Below are 20557 nucleotides of genomic sequence, written 5' to 3'. Positions count from 1 at the left end.
TTTATATACAACCATGTAATTACAATTTGGTATTTCATAACTCAAATACCTTTGAGGGTTCTAATATTCAGATATTTTGGGGGTTTCCACACATCACATACTAGTTATTTTTTTGATGTATGTCATCTAAGCTGGTACAGTACCATGAAAACATTTACTTCTATAGCATAAACCTGTTTTCATGTTCTGAAAATGTGAATGCAGTGAATGTTCATATGCAAACCCAATAAAATCTCATGAGTTTTTAGTTAAATAGAGCAGGCTGATTTAATCCTACTCAGTTGGTCACTAGACCAAATAAATAATACCTACCAAATGGGTAACATTAAAAGCAGCTGGAAGCATTACCCATCAACATTCTAGGACTTTGGGAAAGGTGGTGCTATTGCAAATGCAGATAGCTTTTTAAGCAGAATTATTTTCCTCATGGCTAGTGATGTTTCAAGTAAAACAAAATGGGGGCACTCACCCTGAGGTAGGGTGCCTATTTTCCCATCTGCCCTGGTAATTGCTTGTCAAAAGTAGGCTTGCTTTGGATGCCTGAAGTCCCCGAAGTAATGGGAAAAAGATCAAGTGTTTTGAAGCAATAAGAAAACTGACAACACAGTCACATTTTCAGGACTGCAGAAGTGCCAGTTTGCTTCATTTAGACACATGATTATTTTTGTCCAGAATTTGAATCCTGAAATATTTGCCCTGGAAGCCCTTGCAACTCTTGAATAGTCTCAAGTTTTATTTTATTTTTTTGGTTGGTTTGTTTTTGTCCTGTTTTCCGCATTACTCAAATGGTTTATCTTTGTAATCAGCCTTACGGGGTTTTGTTAACCTCATTAACCTTTCCTGTCACTTCTCTGTGAATCTGCCCTTCAAATAATGGATAGTCGTTAAATACAGGGCAAGTCTGTCTTGTTGGCTATAGCCTGGCCATGGATTACTCTTCCTTCCAGGAGGAAAAAGTGTGGCCTAACTGTCCACGCCAGTTCTAGCTCTGGCTTGTTAATAATCATCGATGTGACTTTTCCTAAGAAATGGGATTACTCTCAGCCTCCTTTGTTCCTTATGGAAAGTGACAGTGGTAGTTCTTCCCTGTCTTATCCCCAGTCACCTCACAAAGATGCTGTAACAGTAAAGTAACCCAGTAAAGTGATTGTCTTTTGAACTGGACCTTTCAAATTATATTCTATTATGTACCCTATATATATAAAGTATATATATATGTAAATATATGTGTTTGTATAAATAAGATATTAAGCACTTACTATGAGTCAGGTACCATGCCAGGCACTTTCCTTATTGTATTTCACTTACCATCAATATAACCCTGAGTAGGTACTACTATTAGCCTGTTTTAAAAAATGAGGAAACACATTCAGAGAGGTTAAAAAAAATTGCTCAAGATAACACAGCTAGTAAGTGGTAGAAATGGTGGACGTCTTTTGACCTGGACTCTAAATGGCCTAAGCTGTAGATTTTTTTAGTCAAGATGTAAATAATGTGGCTACAGATGAAAAGAAAATGCTCACCCACAAAGATGGCGCTATCCATAGGATGTCACTACTTTGTAGACATTTACCAGCTGCTGAGCACTTTCTACGTGCAGAGTGTACGGTGGAGATGCACCACAAGATGTCATCTGTTCTTTCTCCCTAGACTTGCATTGACTCTGCCCTCTCCAGGGACAAGATAAGATGACAGAACTAGCTAGAGTCACTGCAAGCAAATCGTATGGCTGAGAAGTAGGTATTAAGGATTTGATCCTTTCGAATTTCAATCCTAATTGAGCAGTAAGTAAGATAGATAAAATATTAGAAGACACCTATTCACACCGAGATAAGCTGTAGACAGCTACTGGTATTACTAATCACCATTAGTAAGCACCTCAGAACATCTGAGTTTCAAAGTATCACAAATAATCAATTGAACAGCTTTTGAAAGATTTGTGCTCAGATTTCTTTGCCCAAGAGCATTTGCAAAGAAGTGAAAGTCACACATTCTTTCTTTTTTGGTACATTTAGCTGTTGACTGCTGATTTCAGGAGCTAGTCAGCACTATAAATCTTGGAACCTTCAGCACTTTGTAAGTTTTTAAATGTGTCTTGAACATGTTTCCTGAACTTTAGCATTAGACAAAATAGTTCTCTGAAAATCAGGAGATCCCATCTTCACGCACGTAACACCTTTCACATAAACGAGATCAAAGTGCTTTATTAGCAAGTAGCAGCAATCTTCTCACTTGGGACAACTACAGAAGTGATAAGCAAAGGAGGTTGCTTAGGAAAAGCAACATGGGAAGACAGACAGACTCACAAGGAATCATGGCAGAGCCAAACCACTCTTGGGTCCCTTTTCCAAATGTGGGCAGGTTATGTGCAGTGCCTCACTTTAGAAAGAAAGGTGAACACAAGATAGATTTGCAGGTGCTGATGCCTTAGAAAGAGCTTCCCCCAGTCCTTAGTTTATTCAATTTATTCAGCAATTGTTGCATTGTGTGTTTATCAACCCCTAGTTGTGTACCTGGCATAATGTCTTTCACATTCTTAAGATTAAAAATACACAAAGATTTGCCATTAGTTAAGTATACTTGGAGGTCCTTAACTACTAGATTCACGAAAAAGTTAAACACAAAGCAAATGAATTCAAATTTGTTCCTCAGCAAAATTATGAATGATTAGGTACAGACCTTCTGGGGGATACCTGTACATAGACTGTGAATGTTAACTCAATGAATGCTTTAATATTGTAATAACATTGCATTTCCTTATAAATATTCTAAAATATAAGCTTTCCTTACCTCTTCTTTTTTTTTTTTTTTGCTGTACGCGGGCCTCTCACTGCTGTGGCCTCTCCCGTTGAGGAGCACAGGCTCCGGACACACAGGCTCCGCGGCCATGGCTCTGGGCCCAGCCGCTGCGCGGCATGTGGGATCTTCCGGGATAGGGGCACGAACCCGTGTCCCCTGCATCGGCAGGCAGACTCTCAACCACTGCGCCACCAGGGAAGCCCCCCTCTTCTTTTTCATAATTCCAAATCAGGATGTGGTTTCTACGTATCTGATTTCTTTTAGGGTCAACACTAATTGATGACAATCTGCTATTTTTTAAAATTCTTTTCATGACTTAAATGGTCGAGGGCTGTTGCTGATTTCTCTTTCAGAGGCCATTCAGTTTGTCTGAGGTATTCAGTTTTTCTCAATGTATTCCTGAAGGACAGGCACCCCATCCATTTATCAGTAAAACCTGGTACAATAACCAGTATGTAGTATTTCCTTGAGAAAGGTTTGTTCTACCTTTCTGTTTCACACAATGCCACAGAATCTTGATTCAGTGGACCCTAAAAGTGACAGCCAGGCTCTGGATTGTGTGATAAGCTGCTGCAGAAGGGTCCAGGAGGCAGGAAACATTCTTGCCAAGATCATCTAACATATAGATGAATGCTATGAGCTCTCTGCTCTAGTGTCATCTGCCCAGAGAGGATTTCCCGGACCACTCTGTCTAAAATGGTCACTCTCTGTCCCTAAATTTTCTTTATCTCGTTTGACAGTACTTATACCTACCTGACATTTACCTTTTTTATTATTGTCAGTTTTCCTCACTAGACTGTATGGGGAAGGCAATTTGTCTGCTGTAGGCCAGAGCCTAGGACAGTGCCATTATGCAAACCAAGTAAACACTGCCATGTTCATCAATCTCAAGAGTGAAATGATTAATCTTCCCCAATGTGGATTATCTTGAAAGAAACTGTAGGATCTATCATTACAAATGACACCAAAGTGTGGTTAAATGGGAATTTTTTTCAGTGTGGTAAATGGGAATTGTTTTGGATGATTGTTTTTTCCCCTTGAATTCATCTGTTTAACACAAACATTTCAAATTGAACTAAAATTATTTATAGGCCCAGATGTCAAAGGATGAAACTTCCTGCAAATAGTTAAGCTGCTCACCGTCCAAATAAGCTCTGTATTTTTTCTTGCAAGCCATCCAGGAGCCTCCTCAAGCTCACTTGAGTCAATTAGTCCCATCCCTGAGTTTCTGCTGAAAACTTCCAGGTCAGTCTCACTTCTGTAATTGTTTAATGACTTTGTCTCATTTGCTAGAATACCTTGTCTTACATCCATTATGGTTACCTGACTGCTTCATCAAGGCAGTCGAACTTGGGACCCTGAGTTGATGAACCCCAAGCTCCCTGATGTTCCATTATCCACAGAAGTTACTGCAATTTATAATTCATTTAATTCTTTATGCATCTACTTGATGTTTTGACTGCTTCCACCACTAGAACGTAAAGGGAGTTCTGTGAATAAGGGGACTCTGTTTCTTTTGTTTACCTCCATCTGTACAGTTCCTGGCACAGAGTGGGTGACTCAAGAAATACCTGTTGAATAAATGAGTGAATACATATCCTCATCACTTTATAAAAATGAGTTGATAGGAGGATATTAGATTACATTAGAGACAGCAGAGGACTTTGGTATCTCTTGTAGAGAAATTTAAAGTTCTCAGTTACTCTGGAAATACTAATATTTCAATAAAATGTACATTTAAAAAAATAGTAATTTGTATCTGTCAAGTATGGTTATTCTTAAGTCTTCATCAAATCTGAGATCAACAACAATTATCATCTTCCTGCAACCTTCACCTTAACCTCATTCTTGATTTAATAACTCATTCTGCCATTCACAGGATTTCAAATGGTATACATTCCCAGATCAATTAAGTGCAGAAAGGCATAATTTATTAAACAAGTTATGATAGTAATCATGGCTGTTGCCAGGTATCATGAATAATCAGGTGCATGAATCAAGATTTCATTACTGAATGGGGTATAGTAAAGGAAGGGAAGGACTCGGGTAGGTAAAGAGTTTGCCAAGAAAGCCATGCTCAAGGCATTTGTGGTACCTCAATTTGTTTTGGGGTGCTTGTCTTTGGTTTTCTCATGAGCTGGAACACCAAAGTGAGCCAGTTCACAGCAGTATTCCTACTGACTTCCTGGTATTGCTCCTTATTTTCTAATTTTTTCTTGGTTTCAAATTTTGATTATCTAGCCCACTGAAGGCAGAGAGGATTATTGATGCTTACACAAAGTTATAAATGATGTCAATTATGGACAGGCTCTGGCAGTGGTGGAATGTCTCATAAGTTAAAAAAAAAAGAGTAATTACTTTGCTACTGTTATATAATCACTTCGTCCTTTATGAATTTGTTCCTGTGCTATCTGGAGAACAGTAATCTTACCTTTAGGCTGCTTCTACATTTGGGAATCGACTTATTTGAGGTCCTAATATCATCTGTGTGTTCTAGGCAACCAAAAAGAGTTTTTCATTAGCAAATATGAGAAGAGCACTTCAATATCACTACAACTAAGCCACTCACTCCTTCACTCATTTTCTTACCAATTTTCTGCCAGATGCTGTGTTTGGATCTGGGGATACAGTGGTATGGTAGATTAAGGATGGCCACAAATTCTTTGATACTTCTCTCCGCTAGAGGTAGGATTTATGACCCTCCCTTTGAATCTGGACAAACTCTGTGACTACTTTGATAAACAGTATATAACACAAGGGACACTGGGACACTTTCTGGACCCAGGCCTTAAGAGACTGGTATCTTGGGCTTCCCTGGTGGTGCAGTGGTTGAGAGTCCGCCTGCCGATGCAGGGGACATGGGTTCGTGCCCCGGTCTGGGAAGATCCCATGTGCCGCGGAGCGGCTAGGCCCGTGAGCCATGGCCGATGAGCCTGCGCGTCCGGAGCCTGTGCTCCGCAATGGGAGAGGCCACAACAGTGAGAGGCCCACATACCGCAAAAAAAAAAAAAAAAAAAAAAAAAAAAAAAAAAAAAAGAGACTGGTATCTTGTTGTTTCCTGTCTCTTGGAACGCTCCCTCTTGGAGCCCTGAGCCACCATATAAGAGCTCTGACAAACTCGAGACTGGCTGCCATGCCCATAGGAAAACCAAGTAGAGAGGCTGTAGGTAGAAAGAGGGATTCCTGGCTGCTGTCCAGCTGTTCCAGCCCCCCAGCTATTTGAGTTATCCCAGCTGAGAGCCCAAATATCATGGAGAAAAGACAAGTCATCCTGGCCATACCCTGTCTGAATTTCTTTCTTTTTTCCCTGCCCGGGAAAAGAAAAGAAAAGAAAAAAAGAAAAGAAAAGAAAAGAATTTCTTTTCTTTTTTCTAACCCACAGAATCATGAAATGTAATCATAATAAATTGTTTTAATCCATTATGTTTTGGAGTAGTTTGCTACACAGTTTGATATTTATTTGATAGATAATCAAAACAGGGAGAGAACAAATCAGACTTGATCCTTGTCCTCAAAGAACTTAGATTTTAGCAATGAGGACAGTTCAGAACTTAAATATTGCACATCCCAGTGTGGAGCAAGAAATGGAAATACAGCAACTTCACAGAAAGTTAGCACTAGAAGAAACCTATCACCCTGCTCAACCTCTTCATTTTGTAGCGTGTTAACAGTGCTGTCATGTACTTAGTTCTGGATTAAGTTTGGTCCCAACTCTAGAACTTTTCAACTAAGGCTAGGGATCCCACCAGGAGCAGGCACAAGAGGCAGCTACACCCACACCCAGCAGCATAGCTGCAAAGTTTTAGATCTTTAAATTGTTCTTAAAACTTACTCTAAGTGACAAACAATTGTCAAATGCCTCTCAACATACACATCTTTCTCATAGAAAGTGGACATTTTGCTTCTACTATGGTGGGACCTGGGGGTTTATTACTCTAAGATGTGAGGCAGAATGCACACCAACTTATTCATGAGGTGTCCACAGGTCCCCCCGTGAACTAAGGGGGGAAACATCCTTCCATTAATGTGGGTTTTAGTTTATGTTCGGTCACTTTTTTTCTCTTTTTAAACCAACACAGCAAAGGTTCAAAAATTAAGTAAAGAGTTAAGATTGGATTTTTAAAGACTCTCAGGGAAACAGATCAGAAAGAAAAAAACGAACACTTGTGGCCTTTCCATGAAAAGCTATAGAAGCTGTGTAGTCCGGAGGTTACGAACTCAAAGGCCAGCAGGGCCAGGCAGGACCTTAAAAGTGAGGGAAGTGAGTCAGGTGCAAGGGAAACAGTGAATGGTGAGCTAGAGAGGCATGTCATAGTCATTCCAGAGGGGTAAGTGGCCCTCAGCTCTGGATGGCCTCTATCAGAGATGTTCAACTTTGTCAATTTTCTAGAGAAGGAAGACATTCCAATTTTTATGTTAGATCTCTTAGTTTCTAAACGTTGGACCAAACAAAATACATCTGTGGGCTGATATTAAGCAATGCCTGATGTAGACACTTGACATGGATTGATGTGGGGATCGGCCTCTCGTGGCTACAAAACAGACAAACGAGTTTGGCCAGACCTTGCTGTCAGCGGTTGCACTAACCCCAGTAGGATTTTGTTTTTTAAATGCACTTCTCCATTAGTGATGATGAGTGAAATGTCCGGCTTTGCAAATTACTGCTGTCGTTTAGTTTAATGTACTCTTGTTTTTACATATTTATAAAAACCTTTTACATTATTAATAGTGATTAAATGCTTAGACACTGAAGATCAATAATGCTTCTGTTCACCTATTTACATTATTAAAAAGTAATAAGTCACACAGGGCACGTAGAATATGTGGTTTACTTTGTAGTCATGTTTGGAGTCGACTGAAAACAAGAAACTCAGGCTACAGGGTAAAATGTATTTAAGGAAAAAATGGTAACTGACTTGGGCTTGCTGGAGACTCTACCATGGGCAAGTGGCATGTTCCCAGTGACCTTACACCATGAGGGGCACAGGAGGTCTATGTTCTATGTGCTCTCACATGCCAGTGCAGCCAACTCAGGACAAGAAAGGCTAGTCTCACTTGGATGCACAGTTATTTAACCTTTATCTGTCCTTGCAACAGTTAGTCACCTGTATGCCACCATCTTTAGCTCAAAGGCCTCTGATGGTGGCAACACTCAGCAGCAAGTCCTCCGTGTGGGTCACATTTTGCCAGTAGGCAAATGAGCCCCTTGGCAATGCCTTCTTCATCCACCTACTCAGCTATCACTCACTTATGTGGCAAAAGCCAAAGAGGAGAATGGTTCCCCTGATTATAGTACCTAAGTGTTCTAGATCTGTCTGAGGAGGGCAACCCCACAGTCACAGATGGATAAGGGTCATAAGTCTTCAGCAGAGCTTTCTAAGTAGCCAAAGTGGCTCAGCATAGTGGTTTAGAGGTCAGGCTCTCAGTATGAATCTGCTTGGTTTCAGATCCTGGCTCTGACACTCACTGGTTGTGACCTTGGGCAAGTGACTCACTTGAAATCTCAGTTCTTGTTTTCTCACCTGAAAAGTGGGGATCATAACGGTGCCTACCATATCGGGTTTTTGTAAGGATTAAATGAGATAACACATGTAAAAGCTTAGCAAGAGACCTGACACATAAGAAGTGGTTAATAACAATTTACGCGTAGCAAAAGGCCTGTTTTACCAGTTGTTCAAAAGTGTTCTTCTGGGCTTCCCTGGTGGCGCAGTGGTTGAGAGTCCGCCTGCCGATGCAGGGGACACGGGTTTGTGCCCCGGTCCGGGAAGATCCCACATGCCGCGGAGCGGCTGGGCCCGTGAGCCATGGCCGCTGAGCCTGTGCGTCCAGAGCCTGTGCTCCGCAACGGGAGAGCCTACAGCAGTGAGAGGCCCGCGTACCGCAAAAAAAAAAAAAAAAAAAAAAAAAGTGTTCTTCTACCAAGAAGCTCATTACCATTGACTCGGAGTTTGTAAATAATGTCACTGAAATGTGTTAAAATGAGCTGGATTTTACAATATCGCTCGGTTTCTAAGTTTCTTGTGTTAACCCAGATGTCATTCATCCAGTATAAATGAGATCTGAGTCACTAGGCTCATGTTAGGACAAGTTGAAATGGGGCAGCAGTGGTATAACAGAAAGATTACAAGAATTGCTACAAAGAAACTTGCTGGCTGTGTGATGTTGGGCAAGTTATTTAATCTCTCTGAAGCTCAATTCCCTCATATGTAAAATGCACCAAGACAATACCTACTTCACAGGGATACTGTGAGGATAAGATGAAATAATGTATGTTTGAGAGCTGCACAAACTAAAAAGTACTATGGAGATGTAAGAGCTTGTACCTATTATTACTTATACTCTACATGATCAGAATTGGATTGATTTTATCCAGAGATAACCCGAATAACACTGCATGAATTGATTTTTTAAAGGAAATATAGTTACATTGCTTGTCCTCAACCGTTTCCCTTGGAAAAGGCCTGCACCTTTTCTGACAGATTAGACATGTGTGTCAGAGCGGAGACCACTGGATGAAGGAGCCCGTCGTTCTGAATTCAAATGTGACTTACCGGCCAAATGATAACTTGGAGCCTTTTACAAAAGAATGAGGAAAACTCAATCAAACCAGGAGGAGGAGAAGGGCATTAAGTACCACAAGTAATAGGCTTGTTCACTCTGTGAGTGGCTGGCAACGCTGCTGAAGCATGAAGCTGAACCACAGGGGCTGGAGTTTCTCTTCACTTTTCTAAGTTTATTGCTCAAATGCCCTCCTCTGGATCACAGTGACTTGGTTCCTGTCTCTCTCAGGTCCTGACTTTCTCCCTTTACTTGAGTTCAGTGAGTCATTTAATACATATCTCCGTGTCATGGCAGTGGTTATTTCATTTACCTCTTTTTTTTTCTTTTGGACTGACTTTTCCTTAAGCATGAATAATGCTTTTTGTTCCCTTTGTTCCTCTGGTGTGCAATAAGTAAGGCTTCACTATCTCAAGAATTACTTTGACTACAGCCACTTGAAATTACCCCAGAGTTGTTAATGAGCTGGGGGAAATACTTCAAAATGGGGATGACCGAGTCTCTTGGGAGAAGGCAAACTTTGACTAGATTCCCTGGCAGAAAAGGCCTTTCTTGTGATGCACTGGCAGTTGGTTTGGGGTTCTGTCAAATATTTAAAAGGTTAGAACTGCACATAATAAACATAATGAGAAAGTTTTAAGTTTCAATGACAGTTCTAGTGTACAATCTGTGAGAAGGATGCTGAGTGTTTTAAATTTCCATGCACATCATTTTTTTTCCCTTTCCTAGTGTGTATAGGTCAAGATTGAGCTGTGATTTTCTTAGATTATCACTCATATCAATATAAACTCTTGACGGAGTTTTTCTTGGGGCCTGATAACACCCACCAGGATGCAACTGAGTGGGTGGGATGTAGATAGGAGCTCCTGGACAAATACTTTCCAAGTTTTTTTTTTTTTTAATTTCTGTTTGTAATAGTCTAGAAGCTAGTGAAATATGAGGAACAGTCAGAGTGAAGGGAAGAGTTTATATTCCATGCTTGGGGGAATATTTTTCTCTTTCTTCCTTTGGTCCTTGTTGTGTCTGAAGTGAACCTGCAGCTGCCACAGCCATCTTGCTACCAACCTAAGAATGAAGCTTATGCTGAAGATGGTAGAATAGAGAAATGGAAAGGACCTGGGGCCTAGATGATGTTACTAAACCCTTAGGTCAGCCAACCCCCAAACCCAACTGCTGGACTTTCTGTTCTGAGAGATAAACATCCTTATAGTTTAATAACAATATTTAAACATGTTGAATTGTGGCATGAACAAGGCATGGACATTTTTAAGAGATCAGAAATGTTGACTTCAGTGACTTACTTATATCTAGTGCTAATGACTAAAATATATCATTGCTGAAGATGAAGCTGAGAAGAACAATGAGCAAATTCATGTTATTACACTTCAAATAAGTAAGTTAGTGTTTTAAAATTTCTTCATCTTATGGGTTAGACTTCGGTCTCGGGTCTTTAGTGACAATTCACGCATTTGAGCTTCCCTAGAAGACAGATTTTCACAAGTCTTGCATTTCACATTGGGACATCAGACTCACCCAACTCTTTCATATGGAAACATTTTACACCATGGAATAAAACTTAAAATTTGGCTTTTGAAATTCAAGAATTTTTTTAAGGGATCAATCCAGAAGCTAAACAATAAATTTGAAAATTACACTTCTGTTTTTGTCATTAAAAGCCCCATTTATACTTTACTATGAATAATACACATCATGTGTTTTTGTGTGTGTGTGTGTGTGTGTGTATCTTCCTTTCACGGTTAAGGAAAAACATGACCACTGTTCATTAAGGAGTAGAATAAATACATATATACCTGCTGTCAAATGAGATCTCTGGAGGAATGACATGAGTACTGTCCTTGCCAATGAGGAATTTGATTCGATCATAGAAGAGTCTTGAAGTATGCTGAGAGAAGAGCGGTTGGCTTTGCTGGATGAGGTCAAGAGGATCTGGTGAGCCTTGGCAGAGAGGACTTACATAACAGTTGCTTTGTTGACAACAATCGGGGTCCACACAGTCAGTCAAACCATCTGAAAAGAAATTTTTGAAATTTAGTGTCAAGAAAAGCAACATAGTTAATAACATGCACGAATGGAGAAATATCTAGAATACAGCCAAAGGTAACGGTCCACATTTTGAGTTTAGAATCTATTAAATTCACATGTCTCTCATGAATTATCACCCATTCTGAATTTACATGGCACATCAGTGAAATTCAAACTATTTTGTTCATAAATCTTTCCTGAATCCTCCAGCAGTACTACATTGTTTAGCACTTGAAGAGAGTATTCTGTTAGTTATCACTCTTTTGAAGTTTCTTTCTTCCTCAGCAAGACCATTCCTCCAGGATTGCAACTATTTCTTATAATTTTTTTTGAATTTCTCACATCATGTACATTTATGAACACATAATTAACAAATGCTTGCCAACCTGACTTTGTATTTTTTAAAAATTCTCCCAATATACTTGTCTACTCCTAATTCCCACAATAGAAGCTGGTATTCTGATGGTGACAAAGTGTCTAAAGCAGGGCAGTGATTTTCAAATGTGTAGTCAGTTACCTGGGGAGTTTATTAAATTTGTATATTCTTGAGTCTCGCCTATTGAAGCAGAATTTCTTCAGAGGCCAGGATTATGCCATATTTAATCTGGGTGATTCTGAAGCATACTAAATTTTCAGAACCACTTTTTTAGGAATCTGTAGAAGTGACTAGAGCTTACTTGTTCCTAACTGCAGTTATTTGAAGCAAATACTAAGAAATTTCACTAAGTATATAGTGATGAATGGCTCTCTTTCATTTCCTAGGCCTTCACCATTTACTCCAGACTCCTGAATCCATGGTTGTTCCAACAGATAAATCACATAAAAGCTTCATTCTTTGGTAGAGGAATGATGTGGGACACAGGGGTTACAGGAGGAGGGGAGACTGTTGAGAACCTGATATAGTTGTTCCTCGGTATCTGAGGGTGATTGGTCCCAGGACCCCCACGGATACCCAAATCCGAAGATGCTCAAGTCCCTTATATAAAATGGCACAGCATTTGCACATAACCTACGCATATCCTCCCGTATACTTTAAATCATCTCTAGATTACTTATAGTACCTAATACAACGTAAATACCATGTACATAGTTGTAAATACAATGTAAATGCTATGTAAATCGTTATGAGGCATGCGCCAAATTAAAGTTTTGCTTTTAGGAACTTTCTGGAATTCTTTTTTTTCCAAGTATTTTTCATCCATGGTTGGCTGGGTCCAAGGATGCAGAACCTGAGGATACGAAGGGCTGACTGTAGGTGCACAAGACTGTGTTAGATGCTTGGGGAAGGAAAGAGGTAAAAAGAACACTTTCCCTGTTTTTAGGAGCTCAGAACTTAGGAGGAATAGGTGCATAAAACAGCTGACTCTTACACTAGTTAAACCTGCTATAAGTGTTATAAGAATTACGTGCAAAGAGAAGGGGTTGGAGTGATTATTTGAGCATATGGACACTTCATTCCACACCCAATAAGCATAAAAAAAAAAGGTAAAGCCCTTCCATGGTCCTTAAAGCAGACCAGTAGCTCTAATTCAGATGTTCAACAAGGGTAAATATAAAGATGCTCATCTTCTTGGCTTGCAGTGGAATAGGGAGGTTCAGATGGATCACCCGCTCCTTAAGGCTGATGATGAAAGTTACTGGCACCGGTTTCACGCAGCTCTTTTGCTCGCTCTCTCTCCTTCACATGGCTGCCCCTGTTGAGCTGGAGGGGGAAGTACCACAGCTGGGGGCAATGAAAGTCAGGAACACTAAGAGAGCAGCCGTTTGGAACAGTAGCCCTAGGGCACCCTGGAAATATTCTTCCCCACATGAGGTCCTTTCAAATTCCCTGTACCATAGACACTACTTTGATTTAAAATGCAGTTTGCTGCTTCCTGGCCTACCCTGTTTGTTCAGTGTATTTTTGCCCCTGATTTTTACTTCTCTGTATATGTATTTCTTTTTCACTGATGAATAACTTTTGTGTGGATTAGTTTCACTAAGAAGTTCCCTTCTGCTCCCCTTTCTCCCCTCATTCAGCAAATTACATTAACAGGTTTTCTACAGAGTTTAGATGCCACTATCACCTCTCTCTCCAATGCATTGTTCTCAGCCTCCTATTAGCACATTATCTCTTTACTCTGCCAATTAAACATCTGGATGCACTGGAAAGCTGGCAAAAATATCAATCAGATTAAAACAGTTTTCTGAGGTCTGGAATTGATGCATAATATACTAAACGATGAAAAACTGCTTTTCAGATGGGCAGTCACCTTTATCTTTCAATTGGCAGCAAATGCAGTAGTAATAATCAGATTGGGCATTCACAGGTTTCGACCTGTCAACCACACAATTCTAACTTATTTTTGAAAAGAAATAGATTTTAAATAAATAGTAATGCCCAAACGATCTTCAAAACCGGATTCTAAAGCTAAACACAGAGCCAATTCAAAATTGGGACTCACATTCTCATCTAGTTATGTGCTATAAATTCCAAGTTAATGTTTCATATTCACTAATTGCCTATTATACAGGGCTGACCCTCTAAGACCTCTGTTTTCTGAGAACAGCAAGACTTCTGTTGAATCTAGAAAGGCTGCAGGCAAGCAGACCAACAATGGTATGCAACCCCGAATTATAATTCATAGGTAAGCCCAGTACATGGGCAAAGATCTACCTACCAATTATCACATTGGATAACACTCCATACAGTATGTCTAGACTGTTACAAAGAAGTGCAAATGATATCACACTGCTTGTGTGGGTTTCCTTTTTTCTTTTTCTTTTTTTTTCTGGCTGTTAATGGTTCTTTTATCGCCCTGAATTGGAAGCTGTGGCACCCTTGACAGCCAGGCTCAAGGTGTCAGATACGGACATATCAAATGTTAGCTTATTTTACTTTTAGGGCCTGTTCCCTTTAAAGGAATAAAAATAAAAGCTAGCAAAATAAAAGGGAGGTTAAATTGTCTTGAAGGACTAAACAGGGCATTCACTGATCCTAGCTTTGCCAGCCAGTTAGGGACTATGCCAGCTGGCTCAGTTGGGGTTGATGAAGGTCAAGGACACTGGTTTCTTCTGTACATGATCAACTCACTCACTATTAAACTTTTACCTACTAGATGTATGCCCTTGATTGAAAGCAGGATTGGACAAGGGAATATGAACAATATAGGGAAAACCCACATTTTCCTAATCCTTAAAATGAATTTACAAATATATATCCTCTTAGGGACAGCACCCATATTATCACCTTGATAAAAACGGACAACTAGTTCCATGGCAGGCTATCCAAAAGGATTTGGCAACACGTATAGATTAGTTAATATTTGTCAGGTATGGCACTAGTTACTTCCGCATGTAGTATTTTAACTAAATCCTTGTGACAACCCTGTTAGGTAGACATTCTCATCTCCATTCTACAAATAAAGGAAGGGAAGCTGAATGTGGTTGGAAGAAATATGGGAGTCATATTAACACCCAGTGCTCTGACTACAAATCACACGTCCGACATCACCATCCAAGCAGTATGACTAGTACTACTGACCTAGGCTGTAAGACCTCCAAGTGACTGATCAGTGTAGTATTTAGAACACATGAAGTGGTTAAGGTGAAAGAATCAGACGACTTTGATTCTAATCTTGACTTTGCCACTTACAATGTACACGATCCTGGACAAATCAGTGCAACTCCTGGATTCTCAGTTTCCTCATCTACTAGATGGGATGAGTAGAATTGTTGTAAGGATCACATGCTCTCATAATCCTATCAGCATAGTGCTTAGTGTTCAGTAGCTAGCACTCTCGATAACTGTTACCTCTTGCCATTAACCAAATTATAGACTGTACAGGCTACAAGGAGTCTAGGGATAGAGTCCTGGGGTAGATGCCAATGGTCTGCAGTGGCAGCTTAAAATGTTCAGACTCACTTCTATTTAAGTTGCCTTATCATTGGCCAGAGGGCAGTTAACTTTTCTGTAGCATATTCAGGTCGTTAGAATGTGTTCATTTTGTGAACTCTGCTTGGTTAGGTTGTCAAATGGGTAGGAATCTATGTGGCTCTAAACAGACACTAATGCTACAGTAAATCTTTATTCATTGAATTTCACAAATTCAGAATTTGTTATCATTTGGACAGGGGCTGGACTGAAGCTTAACCTTTTCAGCATCGATAGAATAGAGCGTCTACCAAGCAAATTAATAGTGAAAAAGAAATTGAAGGGCTGATCGTTCCAGTGATTCACCTGAACAAAATCTTCTCGGGCATTTTAGAAACCTACAAACAATGGACTCATTACAAATCATTCAAAAATTTTTACTAAAGCAGGCCCTCTACTAGGCACTCCTGGTAGCTTAGTTGTTGCCATTATATGGATTGAAGGTAATATGACTGTATTTCCTTTGAAAATAGTCTCTAATTCACCTTTTTTCATTTATTCAGGCTGACTTTCACCCTAGTATTTTGCTGTATTGGTAAAAAGAAAGTGGGAGAAGTTCAAGTGCACTTAGTACTGGAACTGCCCAAATCATTGTTATTTCTATAACCTATACATTTATTTTTGCTGCATCAGGAAAGTAAATTGTTTATATGCCACTAATGTTCACGTCCTCCCCACCTGCCATCAGTGGCTTCCCAAATTGCTCAGAATAAAAGCCTGTGTCCTGACCAAGACCTACTTCCTCACAGTTTGGTTCTTCACCGTCTCTCTCTTACCTCTCTGACCTTACCTCCCATTACCGTATCCCACAACCCCCTTCCCCACTGTTCCTACGCCTGGAATCTTCTTTTCTCCAATGTCAGTATGGCTCACCCCTCACCTCCTTTAAGTCTTTACTCAAATGCCACCTTCTCAGTAAGGCTTCCTCTGGCCACATTATTTAAAATGCCACCTCTGTCGCACACTCCCTATCCTTTATTTATTTATTTATTTATTGCAGTACACGGGCCTCTCACTGTTGTGGCCTCTCCCGTTGTGGAGCACAGGCTCTGCATGCGCAGGCTCAGCGGCCATGGCTCATGGGCCCAGCCGCTCCGCGGCATGTGGGATCCTCCTGGACCGGGGCACGAACTCGCGTCCCCTGCATCGGCAGGCAGACTCTCAACCACTGCGCCACCAGGGAAGTCCTCCCTATCCTTTTTTAACCTGCTTAAAAAACAATTTCTCCATAACACTTACCATCTTCTATCAGACTATTTAAAATTTTTTTTAGTTTATTGTCTGCCTCTCAAAACTAGAATATAAGATCCATGGAACACGGATTTAGTCTTTTTTATTCATTGCTATTTCCTCAATGACTAGAATAGTGCCTGACCCCAAGTAAGCTTTCAATAACTATTTATTGAATGAATAAATGGATGTCCTAAATGTCCTATTTTTAGGACATTTATAAATGCACCTAGAGATTAATAAGTGTTCAATGAATGCATCAAAATATGTTAAGTTACAAATAGATTCTTCATTGATACCACATCTTTATCACACACTTTATATTACTGTATTTCAAACATTCTCATTCATTTTCACCACTACAAAGTAGGAAGATGTCAAGTATTACTAGTCTTAGTCGATAAATAATGTGACAGATCCAGTTATAGAGGGGTTAACTGAATTATAGAGTTTAGATTTTCCAACTTCCACTCGTATCTGGAATCACTTGGCAGTTTAGGCTCTCATAACTAAGTGATGATCTTCTAATAAATGGGTTCCTTGGAAATGAGGGGGGTATGGTCAGAAGAGGATAATTAGGAATATGCTTTCTGCTGCCAGGTCTTTTTTCCCAGCCAAATCTTAAAAGTAAATGCAGAGAGGGGCCCTTAAACAGAGCAAATGTTACCCATTCATTGCTCCTTCTATTTTATTTTCCTATTTATTAAACCCTGCAGCATGCTGGTGACATTCAAAACATGAGGCTTATTGATCCATGAGCTTATATGTGTTCATAATTCACCCATGGCGCTGATTTCTAGATCTAGAAACACTGCATCATAAAACAGGCTTGCAAATAGCTATTGTTCTTAGTGAATGGTGACTTGTTATGAAGAATGATTCCTGGAAGATCATTCTCTTTTAGGCAATTAACTTATTGATTTTACCAATGAATATGAATATAGACCACCGGAAGAGTTTATATAAGAGTTTATATAAGAGAAGCTTGGACAAACATGTGACCAACACTTAAAAGATCGGGGGAAAAAGACTGTTTTGGTTAAACACTCTGTATTGTACATCTTTTTAACCTCCGTGACAATCGTTCCACAGTATCAGAAGTCACCTTCCTTCCTCTATGACTTGAGGGACTAAACTGTAATCTTTGATAGCTGAAGATCTTTAAAAATTTACAATGTTCTGTATAATCTGGCCAGTGCCTACCTTTATATTCTCATCTCCTACCAATCTCTCCCTGACTCCAGCCACAATGACTTACCTTTCACTTTCTAGAAGAGTTTAGTATATTTCCACCTCAGGGCATTTGTACATGCTGTTTCCCTGGCCTGGAACATTCTTCCCCTGACTCATGTGAGGCCTCCCTTGCCACATAGACTTGGTTAGGTCCTGCTATACATGTTTATAGCACTCTAAAAACTTTATAGCACTCTAAACAATTTTAAATATATAGTTATTTGTGTGGTTTCTTGTTTAATACCTAAACCATAAGCTCCATGAAGGCAGAAACTTGTTTGACATTTTCTCCTCAGTGTCAAGCACAGTACTTGGCACAAAGTAGTAATGAATGAATGGAAAATTGGGTGCCCAATCTGAAATATTTGGCTGAAAGGTAAATAAACCTTTGAGTCAAACATTTGGATCAGCGCTATCCAACAGAACTTTCTCCATTGATAGGAATGCTCTAGATGTGCACCAACACAGTAGTCACTAGCCTCATGTGACGTCGAGCACTTGAGATGTGGCTAGTGCAACGGAGAAATGGAATTTTTAATGTTATTTAAATTGTATTTAAATAGTCATATGTGGCTAGTGGCTACCATATCAGACAATGCAGATTTTGGTATCTCCAAATAGATGTCGGATGGTCTATAAACTTAGCCAAAGAATACAAAGAAGTTGGAAACTTTTATGAAGTCCAACTTATCATTTTTTTCCTATTGTGGTTTCTTTCCTAGCTTTTATGTTTAAGAAGTCCTTTCCAATCTTGAGATCTACCACCTATATTTTCTTCTAATTGTGTTTGAGTTTTCTTTTGCCTTCAACTCATTAATCAGCTGGGATGTTTTTATTTATTTTATTCTTTTGGAATAAGATATGAATTGAAAATCTAAGGTTTTTTTTTCCTTAATAGTTGTCTCAGCACCACCTATTTCATAATGTTTCTTTTCCCCACTGATTTTTGATGCTGGTTTTATAATATCCTAAATATTTGTACCGGGGTGTGTTCCTGAAGCTTTTATTCGGTTGTACTGATCTGTCTATGCTTACATCAGTACCATTTTGTTTTAATTATCATAGTTTTAAAATATTATTTTAACATCTGATAGTTCTAGCTTGCTCTCACTATTCTTTGTTTTAGCTATTCTGATTCAGTTAATATAATGTCTAAACTTTTTTTCTCATGTCAATTCATATGTGCATGTAATGTATGGTGATTATATTTTTCAAACCCTAAATCAGGACACATGATGAACACATGAAAATGTGGTCACCATAAGGTTAAGTCTCCTCTTCCAAGCACAAGGTTGTGTCCATGGTATGTGCTTGTTAACTAAAGGGATACATGAGGTCAAGACATTTGATAGATTTGTGATTTCTGCAGTAATTAGTTCTTAAATATACAATGTAAAAGACAGTTTTCAATTTTTTGCATGTTAAGAAAAAAATCCAAGGGTTATTTGTTCTTAGTTCTGTTTTTATTATTCAAGAAGCTCTTAGGTAGCTCCCAGACCTGTGTCACCCACATATTCAATGAGCCCAACTAGTTACTAAGAGTCACAATGCATTGAATCAGAGTGTAACTAAAGTCAAAGCTTCAGGAAGTAGCAGTAATACTAATGAGTATTCAAAGCTGATTAGAATGCAAAAAAAAAAAAAATCCTGCCATTCTTTAAGTATCAGCAATGATATGGAGTAATCAGGAAGCAGCTACTTGAAGCAACTGCTTGAAAGTGATTTTTTTTTTTTTTTTGACTGGGAAGATTTCTTAAGAATTAACATTTAAAAAATTAGGACCACTTTTTTCCCCCAAAAGGTTCAATTGGCACTTTCTGATTTAATTAAAACTCACACACATACATGCACAAACAAGTATGCAAATATTAATCATTAGGCATATACAATCATTCTGGATGGCTGGAAATGAATCCAGCCATTCTGGATAGCTGGAAAGCTGAGACCACCAAATTCTGGGCATTTAATATATTCTTAGGGATGTTACTTAAACAGTATAAAAATGGATTTATTGTCCAAAATCTTAGTCATGAGACTTTCAGAGGTTATTTAATCTATCTTTCCATCTCAAAGTAGAACTAAATATTTATTTGTCATCAGTATCATCTTAATCCTACCAAAGGAAAAAATGGTAATTGAATATCTCAAGGAGCCTCCCCCTGCTACTCTCTAAGGAGACAATCATAAAAATACACTAAACTCACATCAGCGTCTTTGATTTTTGATTCCCACATAGATACACAATTTTAAAGTAATGTTCATAGGTCAATACGCATTCAGCAACATCTTCTATACCTTTTGTATCTATATATACCACAGATATTGAAAACTGATAATCCATTATTTCATTAATATTTAATTGATCCATTCCTTAAACATTTTTGGCTCCCTTCAGGTGACCTTGAGGCCACAGAAAATGCTTGATAATTATTCAATTATTTTTATCAAGCTGTACTTTATTAAGCAGGAAACTTATTTTAGCTCAACCCTGAGTCAGAAATTATACTTGGGACTTCCCTGGTGGTACAGTGGTTAAGATTCCGCCTGCCAATGCAGGGGACACGGGTTCGAGCCCTGGTGCAGGAAGATTCCACATGCCACGGAGCAACCAAGCCCGTGTGCCACAACTACTGAGCCTGTGCTCTAGAGCCCGCGAGCCACAACTACTGAAGCCCACGTGCCTAGAGCCCGTGCTCCGCAACAAAGAGTAGCCCCTGTTCGCCCCAACTAGAAAAAGCCTGCGTGCAGCAACAAAGACCCAACGCAGCCAAAAACAAATAA

At 39.3% G+C, this 20557-nt stretch overlaps 1 protein-coding gene across 3 annotated transcripts in view; it reads right to left on the bottom strand.

Moving 5' to 3' along the window:
- TENM1 (teneurin transmembrane protein 1) overlaps positions 1–20557 on the bottom strand; it is a gene marked incomplete at both ends in the record, with an annotated part of 588520 nt that overhangs the window by 159529 nt on the left and 408434 nt on the right. For all 3 annotated transcript variants that reach the window (XM_081221281.1, XM_081221282.1, XM_081221283.1), the window contains one exon: positions 11169–11385. In XM_081221281.1, coding sequence (XP_081077407.1) covers positions 11169–11385 — 217 coding nt within the window. The remainder of the gene's footprint in view (positions 1–11168; positions 11386–20557) is intronic.

Source organism: Mesoplodon bidens, assembly GCF_964165515.1.
Source record: "Mesoplodon bidens genome assembly, chromosome: X".
NCBI lineage: Eukaryota > Metazoa > Chordata > Mammalia > Artiodactyla > Ziphiidae > Mesoplodon > Mesoplodon bidens.
This window is presented reverse-complemented; position numbering and strand designations above follow the sequence as displayed.